The 17,496-nt window shown below is 46.1% G+C and overlaps 1 protein-coding gene across 6 annotated transcripts in view; it reads left to right on the top strand.

Moving 5' to 3' along the window:
* HOMER2 (homer scaffold protein 2) overlaps window positions 1-4,585 on the top strand; it is a 136,801-nt gene extending 132,216 nt beyond the window's left edge. For all 6 annotated transcript variants that reach the window (XM_063638615.1, XM_063638616.1, XM_055277400.2 and 3 more), the window contains exons 7-9: window positions 1,328-1,438; window positions 2,350-2,430; window positions 3,661-4,585. In XM_063638615.1, the coding sequence (XP_063494685.1) occupies window positions 1,328-1,438; window positions 2,350-2,430; window positions 3,661-3,849 (381 nt within the window). In that variant the 3' untranslated portion in view covers window positions 3,850-4,585. The remainder of the gene's footprint in view (window positions 1-1,327; window positions 1,439-2,349; window positions 2,431-3,660) is intronic.
* The last annotated feature ends 12,911 nt before the right edge of the window (window positions 4,586-17,496 follow it).

Genomic DNA, 17,496 nt, shown 5'->3' with positions numbered 1-17,496 from the left:
GGTCCCATTTAGATTGGTGTTCACTCCCCCTTGACCCCCTTTTCTGCCCTGCCCTGCCCAACCTGGAGGGCCCCTGCATCCCAGCCCTCTGTCACACTGTCTTACTTTCATGCTATTGCCACATAAAAGTGTCTTGTATCATTTTTTCATCTCGGTGCTGACGGTTGGGCACCAGGCCAGTTGCTGACTTTGCACGTTCCCACCTGAGGCCTGGCAGATCTGCCTGCCAGAGGGATCGATTGCCCTGTCTTGCATTTTCAAGAAAAGAGCTGAATTTCTCACTTTGGTCTCAGTCTGATAGCCAGCAACAGTGCGGGGGGAGTGGAGGAAGAGCATCATGCACAACTCGCCCCCTTGGAGGCGTGTCGACCTCCCTGGGTCGACATGTCACAAGCTTGCCTCCCAGGGTTGGAGGTGGAAGTTGGTGTGGTTTCCAGCAGCAGCAGGGGCTGGGAGTTCGGACCCCAAGGCTTGGTGCAGGCTGCCTCTGGGAAGTGTCCTTGGTGCCCTTCATATGGACTGTTGCTGCTTGTTCCGGGGGACTTCATCACTACAGTGCTTTTGTGTTGCATGTGGGGTCCACGCCTGCTGTCCACTCTGCACACACATTTTGGCCCCCAGCATTCAATGGCAGTGTGAGAGTACCAGTCCCTTGCACCCCTGTTCCACACAGGTAACTGTTTTGTGGGGTCAGCCTTGGGAAGGAGGGAAATATGCGATGTAGGGATTTGCCATTCAGCCTTGGGGAAGAGGCCCACAGGCCAGGCCCCTTCCACGTGCATCCCCAGGGGAAGGTCACCTTGATTTATAATGTTCGAAATGTCATTGCTTCCCTTTTCGGCAGCCACTGTACCATGAGGTTGCTTGATTTTCTACCCTGCTGGCTTAAACCATTGAGTTGAAACAGAATAATGCAGGACATGATTACAGTGGTGTAACAATTATTCTGGGGAAAAGCAGGTCAATTCAGGGAACACTTGGCCCTTGCTTGTGATGGGTCCTTAAAGCAAATCTGAATCTATTCTTCACGGCCATGAGAGGAAACCAGAAGCCCAGAGCATCTTGAAGGCAGGCTTTATTACTTATTTGGCTCTGCTGGTAAGATGCCTCTGTAAGGCATCATGTGCAAAGCAGGTCCCATGCAAGCGGCGCAGGCAGCCCCATGATGGAGCTGCATGGGGTTTGTTCATAGCCACAAAGAAAAACTTGTAAGTGGATTAGTTTAGGATTTATTTTAAAAGAAAATAGAAGCGTAGCTGTGGTGATCTCTTGCTTAATGACTAATGTAAGCTGGCATCCCTGCTTTCCTGTGTGGTGTATATTGAAGATTGATGAGCTGGAAGAACAATGCAGTGAGATCAACAGAGAGAAGGAGAAGAACACGCAGCTGAAGAGGAGGATTGAGGAGCTGGAGGCAGAGCTCCGAGAAAAGGAGACAGTGAGTAATGGTGCTCCGAGCAGGGCCCCTTGGCATCCTCTTGGCCTTGCGGGGTGGCACACAGCAGGTGTCTTGGGGCCTATGACTGGCCCTGGCAGCTGCCTGGATAGCAGCATGGAGAGAGAGCTGGGAGCCACAGCAAGGTGCAGACAGGCTGGAGCAAAGGCCTCCCCATGACCTCTGCCGCCTCCCCGTTACCCCTATTCTATAGCTGGTTGTGCAGATCCACAAGGGAGTTCAACATTTCACAAGACACTGAGATGCGTTTGTCGTCTGTCCTCAGAAGTTGAGTTTTGCTGTTTTGCTGCCAAATTAATGCCACTAGAGACCCATGATGTAACCACTTATTTTCTTTTTTAAAAAAATTTAAAATGTATTTATTTTATTTAAGATGGAGTCTCACTATGTTGCCCAGGCTGGTCTTGAACTGGGCTGAAGCATTCCGCCCACCTCAGCCTCCTGTGTAGCTGGGACTGTAGACACACGCCATGAGAGCACCACACACGTGTGCCCACCACACCTCAGCCCAGCTCCCGGCGCCAGCCACCTGCACTCGCCGCCACCATGCCTGGCCTACAGTCATTTATTTTCTAGGGGGCAGACAGTTAAGTGCACACATGTTGGAGGCCGTGCGCATGTTACCAAACTCTCTAGGTCTCACTTCCTCCACTTGTAAAACAGAAATCGGAAAAACATCTGCCTTGTGATGTGTGGTGTGTGTGACAAGGCATGTGACACACTTCGCCCTTGAAATTCCCTGAGATGAAGTATTCGCGTGGTCACTATCACTGTCTATGCAAACAGGACAGGTTCCCAAAGCTGCTTCCACGAGCGTGCACACGTTGGTGATTTTCAAGAATATATTTTATCTGACTTGCTTTCATGTTCTATCTCAAATTTCTTTCACGTAGGAGCTGAAAGATCTCCGAAAGCAAAGTGAAATCATACCTCAGCTCATGTCAGAGTGCGAATATGTCTCTGAGAAGCTAGAGGTACGTGGGTGGGAGGCACAGCCGTCCTGGCTCAGACGAGAAGGCACAAATGTCATGGTACTTATTTTCCTGCTTCCTATCACTTTCACACTGAGAATGCTGAAGGAGAGATTTTCTGTTCACAAAAAGCTGGCGGTAACTGCATGCCAGATGGCACCGCATCCACCCCTGCCCTCGGGGCAGACTCAGCAGCGTTTGTCTTTTGGTTTTTCCAGTTCTATGAAGGTTCCTGTGCGTCACCACAGTGTAGACGACTGTTTCCTCGCAGAACCCTGGTGGGGGTGAGGAGCAGGGTGGGTGGCCTGAGAGCCCAGGGTCAGGGTGTGGGGCCACCTCAGCCACTCCCCTGCCAGTGCCGGCAGGCCTTCCTCCGTATCCTCAGATTTCTCATCACTAAAATGAGGATTTTCAGGGCTTCCTCCACCTCGGAGGGCCTCTTCCCTACAGGTCCTCTGATACACACACGGCGCTTCATGCAGTTACATGACCCTGGAATTGGTAACTGGTTCCTGTGCACATGTTCAGAAAAGTCTCCGTTTATTCCCTCAACATAAAGCTCTTATTTGATATGAAGAGTTCAAGGCTTATGGCTCATTTAAGGACTCACAGCTGTCCTGTCTTTGGGAACCTGCTTGTGATTTACCTAGATGTGCCTCTGTAGGCTTGTGGGGCCCAGCGCCACAGAACATCTCCATGGTAACAGCATCAGAGGGTGCACAGACTGGCTGTCCCTGAGTCATTGGCATGGCCAGTCCTTCCTCTCCGAGGGCCAGAGGCTGGCCTGGGGCTGAGGAGGCCACGCCTCTCTGTGGGACCAGGGGAACGAGCCACTCTCCCATCTGTTCTGTCTCTTAGGATGGAACTGAAATGTGATCTCTGCTAGCCATGCAGACGGGGATTTCAGACTTTCCCTGCTGGGCCCTGTGTGAGGTCTCCCACAGGCAGGACTCTGCATTCTGCCTGCTTTGTTGGGTCTTGGGTTTTCAGGCTGGGTGTTGGTCCCTCTGTGCGAGAGCAGGCAGGAAAGCAGGAGGTCACTGAAGTGCCTGCTGCTTCCCTTCTGATGTCTTGTCACAGGCTTCTGTGCTAGGGTAGCATGTCTCTAGGCAGCTTAAGCCCTGGCCGAGGCCCTCAGGTTGGATGGAGAATGGTTGGTTCAGCTGTAGCAGGTTTTGAAGGACGACTCTCGTCACTCAGTTTTCCAGACCCTTCTCCCTTTTGCTTTGCCAGGCGGCAGAGAGAGACAATCAAAACCTGGAAGACAAAGTGCGTTCCTTAAAGACAGACATAGAGGAGAGCAAATACCGACAGCGCCACCTGAAGGTGGAGTTGAAGAGCTTCCTGGAGGTGCTGGACGGGAAGATTGATGACCTGCATGACTTCCGCCGAGGCCTCTCCAAGCTGGGCACCGATAACTAGGGCTGGCTGAGGCCCAGGCCCTGCCCGTGAGTCCCAAGCGTGTGTGCGAGACCAGATAGCTCTAGGACATTCTTCTGTGTGCATTGCTTCTGTAAACGCAGGCGCAGTTTGTCGTGTTTCCAAACCAGTTGTGCCGTCCACTCACTCCTTTCCAGAATAGAAATCTCCTCTCGCTTCTCTGGCCTTGTGAGGTTGTGGACAACTGGAAGATTCTGACTCAGGAATCCAGAACTAGGTCTACCTTCAACATTTATGCAGTCAGGGCAGGGATGTTTATATCTTTCATAAGGGCTGTTGCAACCATATGAACTGAAAACACGCATTTTCTAATCCAAATATTGATATTCTTTACACCAAGCCATCAGGCTCCTTTTATCAAATAACATTCAGAGTATTTGAATGTCCACCAGGCACCAGCCCCGGGGGGCACAGAGAGAACAACATTCCTCTCTGTCAACATTGAGAGGCTTTAAAACAACTGTTTAGTTGTTTAGTGGAAACTTACTGAGAGATGGAAAACAAGCTTCTGGTGGGTGCATTTTCTGGCCCGGGAGTTGCCTGCATCCACGATACTGCCCCCCTGCCCCCCAGTTTGTATGGTTGCAACAGTGTTCCTTTTCTTGGTTTTAATTTCTGAGCAGATGATTGTGCTGTGGGAACAGCACACAGTGAGGGTGCCTAGCACAATGTCTGGCACAAAGTAGGTGCTTAATAAATATTTGTTCAATTAAATGTGTACACAGAATTTAGTGTTTTAATCAAATCCCACAGCAGAGCTGGGACCCTATCGAATGATGCACCATCTTTGCTGTGCTGGGTAGTTATCAGACATGAATGCCACTGTCCGGTCAAACCCAAGCTGGGGCTCGGGTGGCCCTGGGGCAGGGGGGGAGAAGGGGAAGTAGCAGGAGCTGGTCTCAGGCCCCTGGAGCCCATCCATGATGCTCTGCCCCTGGGGCTCTCCAGACCCTCGAATCACCTTCTTCCCTAGGAATGGTGACCCAGGGATTCCAGGTATAGGGGCTGGCCAGGGCTTGGGACCTAGGGTAGGATTATTTTATGGGTCTGGACAACTGGGAAGAAATCGCAGGCATTTTGGGGCGGGGAGGAGAGAGAGAGCAGCTCAGCCGACAAGCCTTGGCCCTCATGACAGAGGTGTTCCACCCAGCTCTGCCTCCTGCATTTCTCAGTTTCTCCTAGGGAAGGGACTGTAGCCATAAACCTCTCCTCTCTCACAGAGCTGCTCAGTGGGGCCAGCGGGCCTGTGGGTGCTGTTGGCATCCTGCCCTGGCAGATTGCCCGTGTGTGGCAATATGTCTTGAATCCTTGGCCCCACACATCTCTAAATGCCTTGAGCAAAGGGGAGGCTTTGGTGCCCCCTTACCCCTTTGAGAACCACCTAAGAGGACTACTCCTTCTAGAAACCTTCTCCCATGGACACAGTTAGAGTTTCTCCCTGCTGAATTTGGATTAATGAGCAAACAAACCAAGGAAGGAGGGAGATGGGGTCTGCACGCAGGTGTCCTGGGCCCCAGGGTGAACACATGAGTCCTCCTGCTCTCCTTCCCTTCCCCTCACGGAAACACCTCTCTGAGTTGGGGAGTCTTGTTTGGGATGCGGATAGAAGGGAAGGCTGGGGATCTGGAGCACCAAGGCACTTTTAGAGGAGCTCCCGCAGGGTGAGTGGGGGCTTTGGTTGAGTACACAGGGCTCTTGGCAGACAGGAGGTGGAAAGCGTGGCCAGCCCTCTTTGTGATTCGGGCTAGTCTGCTGCTGGCCTTGCCCTTTCCCCAGAGCTCCCGATGGCTCTCAGGACAGTTGGTAGCAGCTCCCTACTGGCTGCACCAGGAGATCAGAGAGCCGAGCTGGCTATGAGTCAGCCCGTGGCCCAGCAGCAGGATAAGGGGATTCTCAAGCCAGTCTGGTCTGCCCAGCAGCAGGCTGGGTGTGTGGCTGCCTGGGAGCAGCGGACACTGGGTTCCAAACACCTTCCACTTGGGTCTTCAGATGACCTCTGCCTCTATCAGGTGACTTATGAATCTAGAAAGAGCCCTCTTGACTGACAAGAGAATGCTCAGGTGACATATGCATAGAATAGTTACTAAAGCCACTTGTGCATTCTGATAGCAGTGACTTTATAAAACCCCAGAAGTGGAGGTGTAGAAAATGTTGGAAGAGCCATTTCCACAGTGGGCTGCTGTGCAGTCGAGACCCATGATCCCAGCTCACCAACCACTGAACAGTGTGGTGAGCATCCTGTGGGCAGCAGGTGAGGAACTTGGATTCCTCCTGCTGTGTGTCCAGCTCTACAGCTGCTGCGGCCTGGAGCTAAGAGTAGTAGGGACTCCCTTAAAGGGAAAGGTAGGTTGGGCTTGGCCATGAAAGCACAACAGCTTTTATAAAAGCACTGAACTTTCCATTCCTTCTGCTTTTCTCTGAACATCTTAGTGTCTTTTCATTGACTTGCTTTTAAAATAATGGCCCTGGAGCAACCTGGACGGTGTTCCCTTGAGCTGGCGTGACATGCCCTCGTTTATTCTGACATCCAGCCCAGTCTCAGTACTGTTGTCATAACCTTACGCCAGACTCAGGCAGAACGTAAGCCATTCACTTGTGAGCATCGCAGCCGCTTGTGCTGCCTGGAAGCTGCAGGGCCAGGACTGCATTTTCAGTTTGCAAATGAGGTCTCCTGATTTTGGTGTTTCCAAGACTGGCTGCTATACCTTGATAAGCTTTCCTTCTGCCTCCATGAAACCTGGTGTCTAAAAGAGATCAACTAAAACTTGGAACCCTTTAACCAAGAGGACCTTTAAAAATAACCTTTCATTCCAGTCAAGACCCCCAGCTGGATGCATTTTAAAGTTGGGAGTGGCAAGGAAGCCTTCCTAATGCCGCCCAGGGAACGTAAAACCACCAGAGCAACAGGTTGGGACAGTGTGGTCAGGCCTTGGAGGGAAAGAGAACCAGTATCCACACAAGACCTCGAACTTGTGTGGCCCCTCGGTTTCATTTCTCCTGCCTGCCATCACATTAGACTTTAATTGGGTGAGAGAACAAGGCAGAGACTGTCACCTGCATTTTGCAGATGGGAAGTAGAGACAGAGAAAGTGACACGCCCAGGGTCACCCAGCAGTGACCAGCAGCGTGGACTCTGCATCCAGGTCTCCTGGACCTTGAGGCAGTATCTTTTGAGCCATGCCACTCTAGTCCCTTTGGTGACCTGTGGGTGCCAAGAGAAAATAATTCTCTTATATTCTGATAAAAGCATATTACAATTATATTATTTTAATATGTGTCCACAGCAAAGGACAGTTTACAAAGATGTGAATCCGAATGACATTTAGGAATGTTCGTTATAAACGGTAAGTTCCACTTTGGAATGATTCTGGTTTGGCAGGAACCTTTCCAAGAAAGTTGGTGAAAATGATGCCTCTGCCTGTGAGGCCAGTTCTATGGAAAACAAACACACCCTGAGTTCTTTATTGATGGCTTTAGTGGAGGCAGAGCAGTATGTTCAAAACAAGTGGGAGGCCCTAAGATCTCAGGAATGGAAACAGAGTTCTGGCTGGGGGTGGCGTGTCCACTGCCCGCCCCTTCCTGGAGATGCACTCCTTTCTGGCTTTCTGGGGAGGGAGCAGCCTTGCTAAGTGGTGGGAGCAGCTTGAATGGGACCTGATCAACACCCAGGAAGACTGTGCACAGAGGGCAGTTGGTCTCCAGCCTGCAGGCCCCATGAGCACAGCCTTCATGGTGGTAGACAGGCGCCTGCCTGCTGTGGACTACATTTGATGCAAAACATCAAGAAAAGGGTGGAACATAAGACAGTGAATATGCCTCCCAGAAACATCATGATCTGTCTATTTTAACAGCGCTCTTTTTCTTTAGAAAAGTCTCCTTCTCTGTAGAAACCAGGGACAATTTTGGATGAGAGCCAACCACAGGACGTGCTGGGGACCTTATGGTGGGACCTCACGTGTGGCCAGGTGCACCTTTGGGAAGAAGGCAGATGTGATGTGACTTAGCACAGGCACTCAAAAGAGGGAGCCAGCCACTGGTCTTTGCTAATATCCAGAAGTGGATTGTTTGTTCCATTCATCCTTCTAGAAGCTAAATTCTTTCATTGCCTTGAGACATCACTAGATTTTGAAGCACTTGCAAGCTAGAAGCTTGCAAGATCAATGTCCATGTATATTTTGAAATGATATGCATGCCTTCAAAGGACCCTAATTTCTGAGTACATGGCTTCCCCAAAGAAACAGTATATATTCTGGAGATGATGGGGGTTTCGGCACGGAGAGGGACTCCTGTCTAATCTAGAAATGTGTGTTACTTACATGCCTCTTCCATGTACCGATCTCAAGAATATGGGTTTTCTAGTTTGGCTTTAAACACTACCCAGGCAGGAAGGTGGCTTTGGTAAGAATTTTGAGCTGGATGAAATGTTCTAGTGAACTTAGGACTGTGTGTGTGCGCACGCATGTGTATGTGTGTGTTTGTGAAGAAACGGCAAAAGGGGAAGTGGGAGAAACACTAAGGAAGAGTTTTTAATGAAAAATATGTATACCTAAGAGGAGACTTTATTTTCTATTTCTGGTGGTGATGTTCTATGTTCTGGAATCCATTTACCGGAAGAAGAGTTTGTGGATCTTTTGTTTGAAGTGGAATTGTACAGTGCCCTACTCTCTTTGACAGTGCAGAGTCTTGCGGCAAAGGGTCTCTGGGCCCCAGAGACCCCCAGGGCACCTGGCAGGAGCCCACAAACCATGGCAGAGTCCCAAGTGGTGTATGTTTTGGCGAGTGATGGGCAGGACTGATGATTCACAGCTGTGGGGCTGTGCTATTGTTTTTACCCTCTTGTACTGCTTTTAATAGGAAGTCCCAACTTTACATCAGTTGTGAGAGCAGCGTCTTATGATGTGACAGGCAAGAAGACATTCCTTGCGTCAAATATAAGAGTTTAATGAGAAGAGTGGAGTGGATAAGTGAACTCTCCCAAGAGTACTGTTTTTTTGTTTCCCTTTTTAAATGCTTTTTTGGTACATAAATAATACTTTTTTTTAAAGAAATTCCAGCTGAGTGGGAAAAAAACCAATCACCTGTTATTATACCATCTAATTATAACCACTGTTAACATTTTGGTTTTTATCTTTTCAGACTTTTTTCTATGCATCTGTGTGTGTTTTATTACTTTTTCCGTGAAATATAATCATATTATACATACTGTTTTATAACTTTTATCCCTTTTAATGCTATATTGTGAATAGATTTCTATATCAGTAAATATGTAATTACATTATTTTTAACCTCTATGTAGGTTGTACCTTGGATACTTAGGTTGTTTCCAATTTTTTTACTGTTGTAGTCAAGGACATAATGAAGTGCTTCTAACATCCTTGTGAACTTTTCAGAATATTGACTTAGGGTAATTTTCTGAAGTTATTACTGGCTCAAAAGTACGTGCCTCCCTATCTGCGGCTCCTTTCCTTCTGAGGCATACAGGACTTCACCCTCCATCCCCCTTGTACTCTATTCAGGGTCCTGTGACTAATTCTGGCCAATGAAATGTGAGCAGAGGTGACATATGAAGCTCCAGGCAGAGACTGAAATGCCCATGAGTAGTTCCGCAGTGTCTGTCTTCCCTTCCCTCAGCAAATGCTGATGTCCCAGGGACAGAGCCTCTGTCAAGCCTGGATCCCTGAGTGACTATGTGGAACAGCCCCCTTCTCCCTTCATGTTACCCTAACCTGCCATCCTGCATGGACGTGTAGCATGAATTAAAAAAATAAACCTTAGGTGTTAACCACTGCGATTTCAGGGTTAATTGGTTAACTGCAGCATAACATACCCTGTTGCAACAATAAAAAAGTATGCACATTTTTAGGACTTTTAATATGTATTGCCTCAAATTGCCTTCCAGAAAGACAGCCCCAATTATACTCCCACAGTGTGTGAGTGTGTACTGCTTCCTCTTTAACACTGGAGTTACCCTGGGGACAGAGAGCTAAAAAAAATTTTTTTGGGTTAAAATGTAACCCTTTAAGGTGTTCAGCAGTATCACTGATTTCTAAGAGGTTTATTTCATAAACGTAAAACAAAAATTTTAAGTTGCATGTATGGCTTTTTAAAAATGTTTAGACATTAAAAAAACACCTTTTAGTCAAGTTTATCTGTTACTTTTTTTTTTTTTTTAATGGTTGCTACCTATGCTGTCATGCTTAGGCAGGTCTTTCCAATTCTTTTTTTTTTTTTTTTTTTTTTTTTCTGGGACGGGGTCCACCCTGGCCCCCAGGCTGGAGTGCAGTGGCGTGATCTCGGCTCACTGCAACCTGCGCCTCCTGGGTTCAAGCAATTCTCGTGTCTCAGCCTCCCAAGTAGCTGGGACTACAAGTGCATGCCACCATGCCCAGGTAACTTCTTGTATTTTTAGTAGAGATGGGTTTCGCCATGTTGCCTAGGCTGGTCTCGAACTTGAGCTCAGGCAATCCACACACCTCGGCCTCCCAAAGTGCTGGGATTGCAGGTGTGAGCCACCAAGCCCGGCGAGGTCTTTCCAATTCTGATTGCAAGGTTGTATAAATATTCACCACTGTCTTATTCTTGTACTTTTATTATTTCTTTCTAAACAGTTAAATCTCTGATCTGGCTGGGCATGGTGGCTCATGCCTGTAGTCCCAACACTTTGGGTCGCCAAGGTGGGAGGATCACTTGAGTCCAGGCATTTGAGGTTACAGTGAGCTTTGATGGCACCGGCGCACTCCAGCCTGGGGAACAGAGCAAGACCCTGTCTCTAAAAAAAATTTTAAAAACCTCTGATCTATCTGGAATGTATTTTTTAAATTACCCCAACACTGTTTATTGGGAAGTCTATCCTTTCTGTATTCTATATGAAATCCCATTTTTACCATACACCTAGCCCTTCTGTTGGGTGCCAGGATAAGCACCCTGGCCTCGAGTGTGCTATGAACTCTTTATTATGGGTTGTTATCTTCCTGCACATTCTAGCACTGGTACCACATTGTTTGGATCGCCATAGTTTTGGGCTAAACATCCCCATTAAACTTTTTAAAAACTTGCCTAGTATATTGTGCATGCCGGGCACAGTGGCTCACGCCTGTAATCCCAGTACTTTGGGAGGCCAAGGTGGATGGATCACCTGAGGTCAGGAGTTCGAGACCAGCCTGGACAACATGGCGAAACCCCGTCTCTACTAAAAATACAAAAAAAAAAAAAAAAACTAGCTGGCTGTGGTGATGGGCACCTGTAATCTCAGCTACTTGGGAGGCTGAGGCAGTGAACCCAGGAGGCGGAGGTTGCAGTGAGCTGAGATAGCACCACTGCACTCCAGCCTGGGCGACGGAGTGAGACGCTGTCTCAAAAAAAAAAAAAAAACCTTCCAAAAGAAATTTGAGATAATTTTGTAACATTTAGAAAAATTAGAAATTGGATTGAGTAAAATTTACATATTTTACACAAGAGGACTAACATCTTTATAATATTTAACCTTTCATTTCAGTAAATTTATAATGTTTTATGTCTCTCAGCCTATCTTTTCTAGTATAGGTGATTTTTTTAGTGTGGTTACTATTGTAAATGAGATCTTTTCCCACTACTTTAAAAAATGAAAATTAAATCTATCGCTTTTATGACTTAAAACATTAAATAAAACTTATGTTAAGTGTAAACATTATTTAAAAACATAATGTAGAAAATTAAAGTCCCCCATAATTAAAATCCCTTTCCCCCAAGAAAAACAGTCAACAGTTGATGCATATTCATCAGTTTTTTCCTAAAGTATGTTTTAGCTCTTTGACCATATAAGACAACCCTTCTGCTGTTAGCATTTTTCTCTTTGTAATAGATCTTCCTATGTCAGTACACATCAATCTACCTCATTCTTACCTCTGCATAAGAGAGTACTGTGTGGTTGTATAATAGTTTAACTTGGCGATTCGTTATTTATTTTGTAACTAGCCAGTTACTGAATTATTCTAAAGGTTTTGCTGTTGTTAATTTCTTTTGCCTTTTTCAGTTGGGCAATAGTTCTGGGTAGGTTGATAATTTTATTCCCATATTTGTAATCTTATTTCACTTTCTCAACTCATCACATTGACCGGTACTTTTAGAACTATGTTAAAATACACTTACATAATTGTGCTGATATTGTACATTATTTTATATATATATTTTTTTTACTTAGAAGAGTGTTTCTCCAAAACTATAAATTTGACTCTTAGTGTAAAATAATCTTAATATTTCAATTATACATTAAGCTTATGCCCTCTATTTCTAGTTTGATGAAAATATTATCAGTAATGGATGTTGGGGTTTTATTAAATGGCTTTTTTCCACATCTGTCAAGATGATCAACTGGCTTTTCTCTATTATGACTTTAGATGAATCATTTTAATAGATTTGCTAATGTTAAGACATCTCTGCATTTCTACAAAAATCTGATATAGTCATAGTATATTATTCTTTTAATATACATCTCCTTTCAATGTTAACAGTGGTTATTTATGATTGGTTGGTCCACAGTAGATTTTTGTGTTTCTTATCTGTACTTTCTAATTTTTCTACAAAGATCGTGTATTACTTGTATAATAAAAATAAGAGCTTTAAATTGTGAAATTCTTTTGGATTTGGTTTTCTCATTTTATTATGGAATTTTTCATACCTAAATAAGATGAATAGTTGTGTAATTTTTTTTCTGCTTTCTTTGTCAGTTATTGGTGTTTGTTAGCTTCTTAAAAAAATTAAAAAGAACGTGGGAAGCTCTGTTTTTCTATGCCCTGGAAACATTTAAATATTTAGAATTTTTTGCTCTTTGAAGTTTTTATAACATGTATGAAACTGTCCAAATCTAGTGCCTTTTTAGGAAATATGTTTTGTTTTGTTTTTTTTTTCAATTTTTTTCATGCTCATTATTTTCTTCAAACTTTATTTCTATTCTGTAAGTTTTTGGCAATTTAAATTTTCCTGGCTAAGCACAGTGGCTCATGCCTATAATCCCAGCACTTCGGGAGGCCGAGGCAGGAGGATCGCTTGAGCCCAGGAGTTCACAATCAGCCTGGGCAACATAGTCTCTACTAAAAATTAGCTAGGCATGGTGGTGTGCGCCTGTAGTCCCAGCTACTCAGGAGGCTGAAGCAGTAGGATCACTTGAGCCCTGGAGGCCGAAGCTGCAGTGAGCCATAAGCATGCCTGGGACACAGAGCAAGACCCTTTCTCAAAAAAAAAAAAATTTTTTTTTTTTTTGTTTTTTTTTGTTTTTGAGACAGAGTCTCGCTCTTTCGCCCAGGCCGGAGTGCAGTGGCGCAATCTCAGCTCACTGCAAGCTCCGCCTCCTGGGTTCACGCCATTCTCCTGCCTCAGCCCCACCCCGCCCCCCAGCAGCTGGGACTACAGGCGCACACCACCACACCCGGCTAATTTTTTGTATTTTTAGTAGAGACGGGGTTTCACCATGTTAACCAGGATGGTCTCGATCTCCTGACCTCATGATCCGCCCGCCTCGGCCTCCCAAAGTGCTGGGATTACAGGCGTGAGCCACCGCGCCCAACCAAATTTTTTTTAATTAAGTAAATTTTCCTAAATAGTGATTCTGTTCTGATTTTCAGATTTGTTGGCCTGGAGTTGTAGTATGCTGCTTTCTCATTCCCATGTTGTGTGTGCTTTCCCTTTGTTCTCATTAGTTTTTCCAGAATTAGTCTGTTTCATTGATCTTTTCAAATAACCAACTCTGAGATTTGTATCTTAATTTACTGTTTTACTATTTCATGATTCTTTTGGTTTTGTTCTTAATTTTTTCCTTTATTATTTTCTCACTTTCCAAAGTTACATGCCATTTTAACTTTTTCTTCTTAATAAAAGACACAGTTACTAACATTGTAAGGTACGACTTTTCCTCTGAATACATCTTTATCCGTATCCCTCAAATTTATATTTAGTGTTCTAAGTTATAAATAATTTATAATTTCAGATTTGACTTTACTTTTTACTGGAGTTTTTTGAAGTTATACTTTTAAATTTCCAGGTAGTTTATTTTGTTGTTGTTTTTAGCATTTCTTACAAACTTCTAGTTTTATTGCCTTGTCAAAGAGAGTATGGCCTGTACAATTTGTGCATTTCGGAGATCATGGATGTTTTCTTGAGACCTAATAAATTTTTAGTTTTAATACGTATCCCCAGGAAACCGAAGAAGAAAGTATATTCTCTGAAGGGAAGAAAATCCAATCAGATATATTCATTTGACCTTATAAAGTATAATATTATGGACCTTTAATTTTAATTTACTTGATTCATTAAGACTAAGAAAGATATGTTAGTCTTCTATTGTTGTATTTCTGTCTGTTTCTTTTGTTTCTAACAGTTTTTGCTTTGTTTCTTTTTGATGTTATTTGGCAAATGTTCTTTTTATATTTAAGGGAAAAAATATTTTCCTTTAAAGACTTGTATACCTTTGTGAATTTTACCTGATTTTGTTGTAATAGTTTCTGTAGAAATACATAGTTCAGTAAAATATTTGTGTCTGTTTTTAAGTCAACAGAAATCTTTCAGAAGTCCTTTGTATCTTAACAAGATACTTCAGAAGTTCTTGATCTCCCTAAGTAGGCTAATGTCCTTGCAGGCTGCAAGAGTGGTAGGGGGGGCTGGGGCGTATTAGGCTTTGGGGTTGAGTGTGCCAATGTTTCTGGTTCGTGCTTTGGGGCAGCCCCCATGCTTAGGGATGTTTAGGGGATGCCTGCCCTTCATCTGGTCATATTCTGCCTCAGTAGGGCCCACACAAAGGCAACCTACGAGGCACTTTTCTTCTGTGGGGAGTAGCCTTCTGAGAAGGCAGCAGAATGTAGCTTTATGTGCCTGGCTATTGGGGTAAAAGCTAATCTCAGAGACTCATTCCACCGGAAAAGATTTTGGTTTTTTTTTTTTTTTTTCTGTAGAGTCAGAGTCCTGCCATGTTGCCCAGGCTGGTCCTGACTCCTGGGCTCAAATGATCCTCCTGCCTTGGCTGTCCACAGCGCCAGGATCGCAGGTGCAAGCCACCACACACAGCCCCCACCAGAAAAGGTTTTTCCAGAGCTGTTGGAACAGGCTATTCATATGGCAAAGTCTGTATCAAACACAGAACCAGCTTTTCCCAAATGTGTAGTAGTGGTGAATCCCAGCCCTCAGCTCAAGAGTAAAAGAAACAGGACCTTCTATGTTTTTCCTTCATTCAGGTGAGTGTTGATTTTTGAGCCCCTGTTCCACCAGGCTCATGCAATTTGACTTAGCTCCAGGACTCCCCTTTCTCCAGAGGAGAGTCCTTTACAGTTCTGGGGAGCTTACACATTCCAACATGTTAAGGGGAGGGGATCCACGTCTGCTGAGATATCCCCATTTCCTACCCCGCTGGATACCTCATCCCTCCATCCCATGCTTGGGACATAGGAATTAGCTGTTCTGTGCCGTAGGAATCTCCACGAAGCTGTACTTGGGCCGGACTGCCTGGGCCCTCCCTGTAGCCATGCCCTGTCTGGCGCCACAAAGACTTCATTTAACTTGAAGGGACTGCTAGATAAGCCAGATGTGTGTTTGCACGGGAGTCAAGACCACTGAGTGGAAATAATTCTGTGGCTGCCACCAATGCTGTTTGCATTGCCGAGAGCCACAATTCTTCTACCCTCTACTTCCCAACAGTGGCCCCACTGCGCCTGCCAGAGTTGTTACCATCTCTGTGCCCTTTCTCTTATTGCACAGTAGGTTACACAGTCTTGTGCTTCTCCATCTTGCCATGTCATCTCTTCACTCTACCGCTGCTCTGACCAGCCCATACCTACCCCGTTCCCTGTACCCTCCAGGATCTCCTCTGTTTTCGTATTCCTCTAATGCAGAGCTGCCAGAGGCTTCTTCCTGAAGCATGGGCAGATCAGGTCCTAGGACACTGCAGGCTCTTCCCCTGCCTGCCCAGGCCTTGCTGTGCGCACCCTCTGTATTCTTCTTGCTTATGCTGTTCCACTCCCTGGAATCCTTTCCTGCTTCAACCCCATTCCTCTTTTAGGCCCCAAAGGCCCCAGCCCTCCGGATGAAACTGAACCACTACCAGGGATGGGGGACTTGTGCCTCTTCCATCGTCCTTTTCATACTTACAGCTGTTAAATCATTCATGTTTTCATTTAGCAAATATTTATCGTGCACCCTTATGCCCAGGCCCTGGGTGGGAACACCACGGTAAGACTATTACTTTCCCCAGATCTGCTCTGTTCCAGTGGAGGGGTGAGCTGCTCCATTGCAGGCGTTCATGGAACTCAGCTGATGGGGCATTTCTGAGGCTCCCCTGCAAGGCAGAGCTCTCATAGGCGGCTGAGGACAGGGGCCAGTCTTCTCCAGACCTGGGATGACCTGGAACATTCTGAAGACCTCATGAACACCAGGCTTCGGGATCGCTGACCCCAGGAGGAGCCCACGGTGGCTCTAAGTGTGCCTGCTTCGCTGTTCCTGCGTCACCAGCCCACTCAGGTCCTCTGACTTTTGTGTAGTAGCATTTTTCTAAGGACAATCTGCAGAGTAGCTGCTTCAGAGCTATTTGTGTTGCCGGCCCATCCCAGAAAAACCTCCTAGATGAGGACCCTTGCATTCTGGGCCTGGAAATCTTCATTTAGAACGCTCCTTTTACTAGACAGAATAATGGTCCCCAAAGATGTCCACATCCTAATCCCTGGAACCTGTGGCTATGTTACCGTAGTTGGCAAAAGGGCCCTTCAGATGGTGAGATGATCCTGGATTACCTGGGTGGGCCCAGTCTAATCACACAAGTTCTCAGCAGCAGAGAACCTTTCCTTGGGTCAGAAAGAGATGTAATGATGGAAGAAGGGTCAGATACGATGCTGCTGGCACTGAAGGTGGAGGAAGGGGCCACAAGCCAAGGAACAGGGGCGACCTCTAGAAACCAGAAAGGGCAAGGAAATGGCTTCTCCCCGGAGCCTTTAGAAGAGAACACAGCCCTGTCAACACCTTTATTTTAGCCCAGTGACCCATGTCAGACTTCTGACCTACAGAACTGTAAGATAAGAAATTTGTCTTTAAAGCAGCTACTTTTGTGGTGATTTGTTATGGCAGCAATAGAAAACCAATGCACTCTCACGTGCTTTTACACACCCTATGGTCTGAGAGCCTCTGCCCCATAAATCCACTCAACTACGTGGGTTTCACATGCCATGTGGCCTTTAACCAATAACCTCCTCATTCTGGCTGCTGTTACCACCTGCTTGATTCCCTAGTTCAAATTCTGAAGACAGAGAATGGACAAACAGATGAATACACAGGTCCGACTGGCCCAGCTCATTGCTTTTCATTCCAGGACAATCCATAGGATTGGCTGTGCTAGGAGCACATGCCAGTCTTCCTTTGGCTGGAAGGCCAGACTCCCAAGACAAGGTACACAGCTGTATAGGAGAGAGAGGTCAGAGAAGACCTAGCGGAAAATGCTGTGGGGTTGAGACCTAAGGATGGGCATGGGTTTGCCAGGACATGAAGGGTGCAGGGAGAATTCCAGGCACTTATGCTTAAGAGAGCAGGCCCTTTGGGGGCAGACAGGAAGCAGCATGGTATTGCTGGACTAAAACCTGTGGCAGGGGCAGGGGCTGCCCAGGGGAGGCAGCCAAGTCT

Source organism: Symphalangus syndactylus, chromosome 5, assembly GCF_028878055.3.
Source record: "Symphalangus syndactylus isolate Jambi chromosome 5, NHGRI_mSymSyn1-v2.1_pri, whole genome shotgun sequence".
Classification (NCBI taxonomy): Eukaryota; Metazoa; Chordata; class Mammalia; order Primates; family Hylobatidae; genus Symphalangus; species Symphalangus syndactylus.
Note: the sequence above shows the minus strand (reverse complement) of the source record. Positions and strands in the feature narration are given on the sequence as shown.